This window comes from Lolium perenne, chromosome 1 (assembly GCF_019359855.2).
Source record: "Lolium perenne isolate Kyuss_39 chromosome 1, Kyuss_2.0, whole genome shotgun sequence".
Taxonomy (NCBI): Eukaryota; Viridiplantae; Streptophyta; class Magnoliopsida; order Poales; family Poaceae; genus Lolium; species Lolium perenne.
The window spans coordinates 176,589,211-176,600,429 of NC_067244.2; the positions used below are offsets into that span (position 1 = coordinate 176,589,211).

An 11,219-nucleotide genomic window follows, 5' to 3' on the forward strand; every position below is an offset into this window, starting at 1 on the left:
GCCCTGTGCTAGTCAAAAGTCAAAACACATGTTAGCGCTGCGTTGAAGGGCATGACCACGTTTTATTGTGACTTTTGACAAAATTCATTTCCGCAACATTCAGCATTACCGTAACCGGGTTGAATACCTAGAATCTGTCTCATGAACTTCACATGGAGATATTGGCTCATGTACTACAGATTTTTCAATTCTTGCAGAAGAGCGAAGCCACAAATTCAGATGAACTTAACGAGGGACAGGAAAACATGCAGAACCATCGCATCAATTTTCAAAGCAAGCATTCTATTTCCAATCCACTAGCTCGACATAACAAATCACACAAAGGTAGCATCGAGTGAACATGCCTGCAGACCAACTCAGTACTCAATACCCAAACTACATGCCAGGATACACAAACAAGCACCAGACTATAACATGACACTACAACCAAATTAACCAAGATACCATCGCTGGGGGCAACTGGATCTACTCCTGCTCGGCCTCTTCCTCCTCCTCGTAGTCGCCATCCTCATCAGCGGTGGCATCCTGGTACTGCTGGTATTCGGAGACAAGATCGTTCATGTTGCTCTCAGCCTCAGTGAACTCCATCTCGTCCATCCCCTCGCCAGTGTACCAATGCAAGAAAGCCTTCCTCCTGAACATGGCCGTGAACTGCTCGCTCACGCGGCGGAACATCTCCTGGATGGAGGTGGAGTTGCCGATGAAGGTGGACGCCATGGAGAGGCCACGCGGCGGGATGTCACAGACACTTGACTTGACGTTGTTCGGGATCCACTCCACGAAGTAGGAGGAGTTCTTGTTCTGCACATTGATCATCTGCTCGTCAACCTCCTTGGTGCTCATCTTGCCACGGAACATGGCCGAGGCGGTGAGGTAGCGGCCGTGGCGCGGGTCAGCAGCACACATCATGTTCTTGGAGTCCCACATTTGCTGGGTGAGCTCAGGGACAGTGAGGGAGCGATACATCTGCGACCCACGAGAGGTGAGTGGCGCAAAGCCCACCATGAAGAAGTGCAGACGCGGGAAGGGGATCAGGTTGACGGCAAGCTTGCGGAGGTCTGAGTTCAGCTGTCCTGGGAAGCGGAGGCAGCAGGTGACACCGCTCATGGTGGCACTGATCAGGTGGTTCAGGTCACCAACTGTCAACAAAAAAGCAAGATTCAATCATCAGCAAAAGTGGCTTAATAAGGAGTATTTGACAAGAAATTAACATGCTGGATGGATTTTAATCATTGCATAACTTATATTTTAGCAGGAAGTATCCCAAGAAAATGTAATAGCAGGAACTGCCTGTAATGCATGGTGCATCAAGGTACTGAAATAGATACAGTAGAAGACCCAATCTATATATCCACCAGCATTTGTCAGTTTATTAATTTAATATTTCTTCATCAGTGCTGAAGGACAGGTAGGTTTAAAGTCACTCCAACTATGTCTAACTTAGGCTATCAAACAAGACAAGCACACCAACTAACAAATGCTGTCTAAGCTGGGCAGTCAAGCGTTAAGCACAACAACTAAGAAATATCATACCCAGACTGATAACATATTCCTACCAGATTAAACTAATTCAGCTTCAATCATGGCATCAAACTAACAGCATTTTATTCTCATTTTATTTGGGAACTAAAAGCAGGCAGTTTGGTGGATATAGAGTGGTTAAGCACCACAACTAAGAAATAGCATCCCCAGAATGATAACATATTCCTAGCAGATCAAACTAGTTCAGATCCCATCATGGCATCAAACAAACACCCTTTTATTTGGACACTACAGGCAGTCGTTTGTATCACCAGAACTAAACTACTAGCAAATATTACAATTGACAAACAAGCTTCTTCAGAAGAAAAAAAAACGAGAAATCACTACCCATATGACTGGTAAGAGCTAGCATCCATCAAATCGCTCACATAATGGCCATTTACCATCCACATTACTACGAAGTCAAATACGAGCAGGTAATTAAACTTGGTATCACAGATCTGCTTACAGCTAGGGGTGGTGAGCTTGAGGGTGCGGAAGCAGATGTCGTAGAGGGCCTCGTTGTCGAGCACCATGCACTCGTCGGCGTTCTCGACCAGCTGGTGGACGGAGAGGGTGGCGTTGTAGGGCTCCACCACCGTGTCAGAGACCTTGGGCGACGGGAACACGGAGAAGGTGAGCATCATCCGGTCCGGGTACTCCTCCCTGATCTTGGAGATCAGGAGCGTGCCCATGCCGGACCCGGTGCCCCCGCCGAGCGAGTGGCAAACCTGGAAGCCTGACGAGAACACATGTACGAAATTCAGAATTGCTCGCTGGAATTTGTGGAATCTGAGAGAGTCGTGAAAGGTGAAGAGTACCTTGGAGGCAGTCGCAGTTCTCGGCCTCCTTGCGGACGACGTCGAGGACGGAGTCGATGAGCTCGGCGCCCTCGGTGTAGTGCCCCTTAGCCCAGTTGTTCCCGGCGCCGGACTGGCCGAAGACGAAGTTGTCGGGGCGGAAGATCTGGCCGTATGGGCCGGTGCGGACGGAGTCCATGGTGCCGGGTTCGAGGTCCATGAGCACGGCGCGCGGCACGAAGCGGCCGCAGGAGGCCTCGTTGTAGTAGACGTTGACGCGCTCGAGCTGCAGGTCGGAGGTGCCGACGTAGCGGCCCGTGGGGTCGATGCCGTGCTCGTCGCACACCACCTCCCAGAACTTGGACCCGATCTGGTTCCCGCACTGCCCGCCCTGGATGTGCAGGATCTCCCTCATCTTCGCCGGCGCCGAGTTCGGCTTCCTTCACTACCTGCGGAAAACGACGGGAAATGTTGGGTTCAGATCTGCGTGGAACCGCGCCATGAATCCGGACCAAAACGAAGGAATCGAAGCGAAGTAGACGCAGGTTAACCGACGGAGATCCGCCGGAGAGCAGGGGACGGTGGAAAATTGGGGAGATTCGGGTACCTGAGGAGGGGATTGGAGCGTCCGGGCGGAGAAGCGAGATGGGATTGGAGTGTGTTGTTGTTGTTCTTGGTGTGGCCGGAATGGGGGGCGGTTTTTTTATAGCGGCGCGTGGGGCTAGGGCACGGGATCGGACGGCCCAGGGCGCTCGCTTTCTCCGAGGAGGCGCTCGGGAAGATCGCAGCCGTCCGACGGGGAGGAGCGGCCGGCTGCTCGCGTCGGCTTCGGGTGGCCCGTTGGGGGCGCTTTTGGATTTTGAAAATTTTCGGGTGGACGGCTGCCGCTCGCTGGGGCCGGGTGGAAGGACCGATTTGCCCTCATCAGACGTCGTTGCGAAGCCAAGGATTGTGGCAGGCCCGATTTCCGAGGGCTTTTATCTCTTTTTTTTCCTTTGAGTAAAAACCGCAAGTTCAAAATAGGAGTAGGAGAGGACCTACCGTTGAGAACGAGAGCTCGTTTCCTTCTTGCTCGGATGACATTTCAACTACTGCGCTGCACTCACGGTGTTCACTGCGGATGTCACCTTCACGTGCATGCGAAGTTCCCCGATATGCATCTCCATCCACATGCTTTCGTATCACCAATGTGGCACCGAATGGACGACCACATCAGCCGGGCAGCTTCATTGCCTTTGCTTTGTTTAGAGCTAAAAATCGGTGCGCTAAAAATCATTTCGGCCGCGCTGTAAACTGAGGGCATGCCCAATGCACTGCCCTAGAGCTACTGCCTCACACCTTTAACTAGATTCGGGTGGTCCAAATTAGGTTCGGATGAGGAGGCAGCCTCCTCTTCAAGAAGTGGGATCTTAAGCCTAAAAAGCATGCTTTTTTGAGAGAGAAAGAGATACATAGTGTCATATTTGTGGGGTTCCTTCTCTCTTTTTTCTGGCTAAAGTTGTAGCTTCCATTGGAGAGATAAAATTGACCATGTTGCTTCTGACAACTTTTTTACATTGAGCAGCTAGTTGTGTATGCCACCATTGCTCATGCCCTGATAGCGTGCTGCGCTGAAAGTTGCCCCGCCGGATGCGGTATTTTGCGGCGCGTGCTCGGGCGGTAAAAGTGGTCCTTCACCGGGCGAGCCATTATGCAGTGCGCGGCGCGAACAAGTTTGATCGTCTTTTGTTCAAAACAAATCAAACAAAATACGATAAATTAATCGGGAATTACGAAATATATTAAAAGTTTGACGGTACAGCCACATTTTATTTAAACTACCCTAAAATCTACTCCGAGTCCCAGTTGAAGTCCGACGAGTGGCTGCTCGGAGTAGTGTCGGACACCGGAGTAGTTGTCCACTCGAAGGAGGAGGAGGAGGGGATGATCGTGGACGGCCCAGCGCCGTTTTTCTTCTCCTCCGCCCTCCTCGCCCTCATCACCGCCTTCTCCGCCCTCTCCGTCTTCCTCGCCGCCAACTCCGCCCGGCGCTTCATGCGGTCAGTCTTCTTCTTCTTCGCCGCCGCCTTCTGCTCCTTCTTCTGCGCGTAGAACGCCTCCATCGCGGCGACATCCTCCGGGAACTGCCACGCCCACTCGAGGCGGAGGCGCTCGTCCTTGATGAGGCCTAAGGGCTAGGGAGTGCCCAGATCTCACGAATTTGATCAAGTGTGTGGATGGGAAAGGTGGGAAAGGGGAAGAACACACACAAAACTCAAATCAAAACACACACAACCCAACACAAACAAACTTTACTCCCTTGGTAGGTTAGACCAAGCCAATAGAATCACTTCTTGGAAAGACCCTTGGGTAGAATCCAAGAAGGGAGAGATTGGTGATGAAGATCCAAACTAGAACTTGGATGAAAGAGGGGGGAGCCTTGAATCATCCATGAAGAGTAGGAAATCCTCAAGAGTGCCTTGATACAAAGAACATAGTTCTAGGGAGACAAAGCTCAAGTAGTTTAAGCTTCAAATCTTGTCTAAACCCTAATTGAGGTGGGGATGAGATACATATAGGTCCAGATTCGTCCAAGGGGTAAAAGGGGCATTACAACAAAGTTTACTTGACCATAGATGATAAATAGAGGGCTAAGATTGACTTGGATTAGTTCTGGTCGGGGTCCACCCGGTCATACCGGCCATGGGACCCGATATGACCGGCTCCAGCTCCTGGTCTCGTTGCGGCCTTCGCAGCATGGCCCGGTCATACCGGCCTGGCCCGGTCATACTGGCTGGACCTCCTGGTCTCTGGTTTCGGCGCTGTGGAGCCTCAGGCTGAGGGCCGTTATGACCGGCCATGGGGGCCGGTCTGACCGGCAGGTCTTCCTCCACTTGCTCTTCTTCTCTTCTCTCCACTCCTCCTTCCTTGACCTTAGCTTCTTCTCCCATGAGCAATGGGACTTCCTCCTCCTCGTATCCTTGATGAACCATGTACCTAATGACACATGGAGCGTTGGCATGAGGTAGCATTCCATTCGGGGATGTGTCTAGGTCAAGCGTAGAGAGGAGTGAGTTCACACTGTCATGTGTAGTTTTCACTCGGGAGTCCTCGGTCCACTTGGGGGATAAGTTGGCCATGATGTAGTGTCGTCCTTGAGCGGGGCTGCATCAGTCCTGCTCCTCGATGTGGAGCCGCTGCTCGAGCTCGCCGTTGCTGCTCGCGTGTGACAGCCGACGATGGCGGCGCGAGCATCTCCGCCTGCTCCCGCGTCCACACATCGTAGAAATTCATCTGGCGGCAGGAGCGGCCGAGGCGCTAGGCGACGGCGGAGCGGATCTCGGCGTCGAAGGTGGAGCAGCGGCGCGGAGGCATGGTGTTGTCAGAGACGGAGTGGCGGCGCGGGCGCGACGCGGGAGGCAGAGCGGCGATAGGGGGAGGCGGAGGCGGAGCGACACGCGGGCAACTGAAGTTTCCGGACGGTTGGGTACGCGCCCGCGTGGCATTTTATAGCGCGCGCGCCAGCCGAAGCGGCAAGTTCCCGCGTGGGATAGCGCAAAAGCGCGGGCGCGGTAAACTTTTTAGCGCATGCCTCTTTTTCGCGCGTCCGCTGGAGGTTTGCGCGGGCGTCCGCGCGCGCCAAACTGGCGTTTTTTTGCGCGCGCGTCTTTTACCGCACCTGTTGGAGATGCTCTTAGAGCATCTCTAGTAGAGCCCGAAAAAGTTGAAACCGAAAACATGGTATTCAGTCTCCTGAAAACGTGAGTTCGTTCGATTTTGGCAGTGGCGCAGAACAGAAACCGTAAAATACGAACTGAAAACACGAAATTAAAATTCTCGCCGAAGAATTCATTGATGAACACATATAGATGATAGTTCTAGCTCCGATTTAGCACGAAAGTTTGCATAATACAAACTAATAAACTAAATTAAGTACTATCCGCAGCGGCGCGAGCTAATTTTGCCCAAAATTAGGTCCCGATGGCCTCTACGCGCGGCGGCGGAGGTGGTGGCGGTGGAAGGCGAGGCAGAGGACGCGTGGAGGTCCTACTCCGCGTCGAGCTCGACGATCCCCAGCTTCACGCGGCGGACGCATTCTTCCCGGTGCACCGCCTCGTATTCCCGGACTTGCGCGAACCGCCGGAGGAGGACCCCTCGCCTCCGAGTGCGTACTTGGCGAGCTTCCCCGGGGGCATGATCCCCAAGTTGGTCCACCGGCGGGCGCTCCGCTTGCACGCGCCCTCCGAGCGGACCCATTTTCGTTGCTCCTCCTCCATGCGGAATACGGGTGGGCGCGGAGGCGAGTCGCCGCCGCCCAAGCTTCCTCCTCCCCTAGCGGAGCTACCGCGGCTTTCCATGCGGACCTCTATGAGCGGCGATGCGGCGTAGGGGAGACGGCAGTTGCTCGTCGGAGTTGGCGGAGCAAGGCGGCGGCAGCGGCGGAGGGGAGTAGGGTTTGCGAACCGAACTCCCCTTCGCGGCCTCTTTTAATACGGGGCGTGCGGGGAGTTTCTCGGGCCCCTAAACTTCTTTTACGGGCCGGCCCATCGATTCGGGCTCCGTTCTGTGCCACATTCGGCCCGAACCCGTAAATCCGCCGGAAAAATTCGGTTCCGGTGGGATTTATGGGCTCTGTTAGAGATGCTCTAGGACGCATAGGACGCCGAACGAACGGACGCTAGATTTCAAGCGCGGGATTGGCACGGCTTCCTCTTTAATGTGACGCCTCGGATGTTCGGCGGTAGATCAACATCTTTGATGAACCCGTTGATTTCCCTCGCGTAGACGCCTCGAATACCGCCATGGTAAGTGCACACACCGACCTTGTTCTTCTATTTAGTGTGCACTCTCCACTCACCACCGCCGCATTCTACTCCACACTCTCAACAATGTTGTGATGTCTCGACACCACCTACTCGATGCAAGGCCAGAATCGCCACAACAAGAGCCGCCTCGGCCCGAAGACAAGCTAAACCTGTCGGACTTCAACTTCGACCACTTCTCATGGCGGCTGAGCAGCAAAGGCAGATTGAGCTCAACTCTTACCGCCAGACCAAGGCGGCCGCTCGCGAGCAAGCGGGACTCACCCAGAATGAGGAATCCTACCAGTGGCGGGCGGCATTGAAGGCCCGACATCGGACCTCAGATTCTGAAAAAGAAGCATCATTGTCCGGTAAGGGCAATGTTTAAAGATCCAAGTGATGCATGCCTATGTGGATTTGGTGTTGTTACCCTCCTTATGTGATTGTGGTTCAGATTCTTAGGTTTGGGTTAAATTTGATTTTATTTAAAGAATGAGAGTTAATTCTAAATGTTAATTTGGTGTTATTTTAAAGATTTACTAAAACTCTTTTAATAAAGGATTTCTCAATAATGTTATTTTACTATTTTATTTTTCAAGTCCGAAAATGAAACTTTCAATTCTCTTTTAAGATTTTACCTTTTTATTACTTAAGAATTTGGTTTTTATTTTAATTCTTAAAAATATTTTTATTTAAGAAAATTGAGTTTTGAAATTTTATTCAAAACATTTCAAGAATTTAATTAGAATTCAGAAAAACTATTATTATTATTCTAATTTTGGATTTTTAGGGTTCTCTGGATTTATTGATTTTGTGAAAAGACGGACATACTCCTTGGCCCCATAGTCAGACCAACTAGCAGGTTAGGTCGAACCACCTTGGGTGACTCAGCCCACCTGCCTCACTCGCATGACCCTACTCGATTCAACCCTAACTCTAATTCCCCTCGAGCTCTCGCGACTCCTGTGTCGCCTCCACCGTCGCCGTCTTGCTTCGATCGTTTTGGTTGCCGCCATGGGTCATGTTCAACGCGTCGCTCGACACTACATCTTCCTCTCCGCGTCGATGATAAACTTTATCTACCAGCGTTGATTCTTTTTAGTTGCTATACTATGGTATGAAATAGATCCTTTGGATCCATTTCAGGCCATGGTTTAGACCTTGTTCTAGCTCCTAGACAAAGTGTGTCCCAAATCAACTAGTTGTGCTTGCTGCTTGATCAGCGTTCTCTTCATAGCTCCAGCTATGCTGGCTCGTAATCAAAGCAATGGAAAGGAAAATGAAGATGGTCGTAGCTAGGGTTTTTAGTGAAGGTTTACATTTCTGTTTTGAAAACCTTGAAATTTTCCATTTATTTATATGTTCATTCGTTGTATTATATAAAGAATGTTGTAAACACAATGTAATGTGTTTATTTATTAATAAAGCTCAAATTTTCCCTATTTGAAAATATTGTAATGATTGTTCAACCTTTGAATTTGAATTCCATTTGATGTCTTGTTTAATATTCAAATTTGAATTCAATTTGTCTATTTGAACTCAAATTCAAATGAGTAGTTTTAATTCAAGTGCTACTTGAAAGGACGAGATGTCGCCTAGAGGGGGTGAATAAACGTTTTAAAAACTCATACGAATTTTGCTTGTAAGAATGCGGAATTAAACTAACGTTTATTTTACAAGCACAAACCCTAAATATGCTAGGTCCAACTAAGTGCAACAACAACAACTAGGGCAAAGCAAGATAGGCACAATATATATATGAACAACAAGTGATAACAAGATATAATAAATACTTCAAGCTCGATGGCTATCACAAGGGAAAGTAAACTCGGGTATAGAAATAACCGAGGCACGCAGAGACGAAGATGTATTCCTGTGTTCCCTTCCTTTACAAGAAGGTACGTCACGTTTGGAGAGGTGGGGATCCCACGAAGGATTTCCCAACTCCACGAAGGCTCACCTTCTTCTCCGAGCCTATCTCACGAAATAATAGCCCATTTTCTTATGATTAGATTATCCTCCACTCCGGAGATGGCAAGCTCCACGAAGGAGATGCCCGAGCCTCTTCACAACCTTCCACGAAGGAGGTCACCGGGACACCAACCAAGCCAACTAGGAGGTCACCCTCCAAGAGTAACAAGCTCACGGTCTCTCACTCGAACTAATCGTGGTGGAGAGCTCAACACTATGCAATGATGCAAAGCAAGAACACCAAAGATGTTCAAATCTTTCACACTCAAATCTCACCAAAGCAACAAATGCTATAATGAGATTACAGAGGAAGAACACTGGAGGAAATCAACAAATGACTTCAAGATCTAGATCCAAAGGGTTCCCCTCACTTAGAGGAGAAATGGATTGGTGGGATTGTAGATCTAGATCTCCTCTGTTAGATCCCTCAAGAATGAGCAAAATCATCGGGGGAATCAAGAGATAGGGCAAGTGCGGTGACCCAGCATACCACTTCATGTTGTAGTATACAAGTCGTTGATATGATCTTTGTGAAGGAACTTCTTCACAAATTGCCTTATCCCTCAGAGTGGTACAACAGAAACATTGCAGGTCATAACACTCCATACTTTATTACAAACATTGTCTTAACAAGTTGGTATTCTCACAGGTCCTATGAGAACACCCTAAGATACTACTAAAGTACGATTACAACTCATACTATAGATGAAAGAGCTCAACAGCTTATTTAGGTAAGTTCTACGCTGCTCGGCTCTATGATGCTAGGTATATCACTACTCCTCCACCTCTGTGTCATCAGGTCCGTAGACTATCCCATAGTCTACTCCTTCAACTCCTCCGGTAAGATCAGGTTCTTCGTAGACCAGCTCGTAACTTCCTTCTGGTGCTCCATCGTTGATGGCCTCCACTTCCGGATCACAGTCTAGCAAGGGTGTCGAAAGAAAGTGAGTACAGAGGTACTCAGCAAGTTCTAAAAGAATAAAAAGGTGTTTGATGCACTAGCTACGACCATTGATCAGGAAATCGCAGGTCAATGCATGTTTTGAAATCATTTCTTCAAAAGGTTGCTTTTATTATGAAAACTATGCCCGTCAGTCTTCACAGGTTGACTAGAACTTCGTGGAGTTCCTTTCCTGCCGCGTTCGCAGTTCCTTTCCCGGAACAAGGAGTGACAGCCACAATTTGATACACTCTGCAGAGGTGCGTTACTTTTCCCACAAGAGATCTCACCCTTTTTGCCATCCGCAGGGACTTGCCCCCGTTCACACTTCCTTTGGTGTGAGGCCAGGTATAAAGATCCAAGCCCACACCGCCTTCTCCGCGACTGCAAACCCACCCTTTTGTCCAACCGTACACCTCCAGTAGACTTCCCCCGATAATACGGCTTTACTCATGGTGTACTCCGGACAATCCTTCATAGATCGTAGAGCCATCATCACTAATGGATGGGGATTTAAAAGGCTATCCCAACCTACGGCGGTGCCTCAACACCCCGCCGCTCTACCAATCCGTTGGCGTGCGAAGGGAAAAGATACTACTGGCTTCCCAGGCCATTATAGATCTCATGGTCAACGCGGTTTGTACGGCGCTAGAATCACTGGACGGCATTGGTAATTAATCCTAGGGTGATATAACCCATTGCAATGGAACCTCCACCATATCAACACATACCATGGTTCCATTGCCAGCCACATAGTCATATTCATAGTTGGAAAGTAACATTTTATTTGCGATGCAGGAATGATAAGTATATAGCTTTGCATTAAAGTAGTAGAAAATACTCAAGTTGACATGAGCAAGGGTGAACTTGCCTGTGGACTGCGAGATAGTGCAGTTCAATGCAGTTGATGGAACCTGGACCTCGGGTTCTGTAAGAAGCATCATTGTCTGGTAAGGACAATGTTATAAAATCCAAATAATGCAATCATGGATGTATTATTTTATGTTGAATCCCTTTACCCCGCTGAGTTATATCAATTTAGGGTTGCGTTTAAGATTTATGTCTTTGACAGTAATTTACAATTGATTTAAAAGTATAAACCATTTTAATTCACACAAAGTACAACAATTCAAAGTAAAACTATTTACTTGGTGATTCCCTTAATCATTCCAAAAATAATTGAAAATTATAGAGTTACCTCTATAG

General features: G+C 49.1%; 1 protein-coding gene across 1 annotated transcript; it reads right to left on the bottom strand.

The window, feature by feature from the left end:
- Nucleotides 1-265: 265 nt before the first annotated feature.
- LOC127313825 (tubulin beta-1 chain) lies at nt 266-3,073 on the bottom strand. Its single transcript, XM_051344292.2, has 4 exons — nt 2,929-3,073; nt 2,343-2,770; nt 1,991-2,260; nt 266-1,139 (listed from the first exon to the last, which is right to left on the bottom strand). Exons 2-4 carry the CDS (start codon nt 2,734-2,736, stop codon nt 466-468), a joined length of 1,338 nt encoding a protein of 445 aa, XP_051200252.1. The 5' UTR covers nt 2,737-2,770; nt 2,929-3,073; the 3' UTR covers nt 266-465.
- Between the last annotated feature and the right edge of the window lie 8,146 nt (nt 3,074-11,219).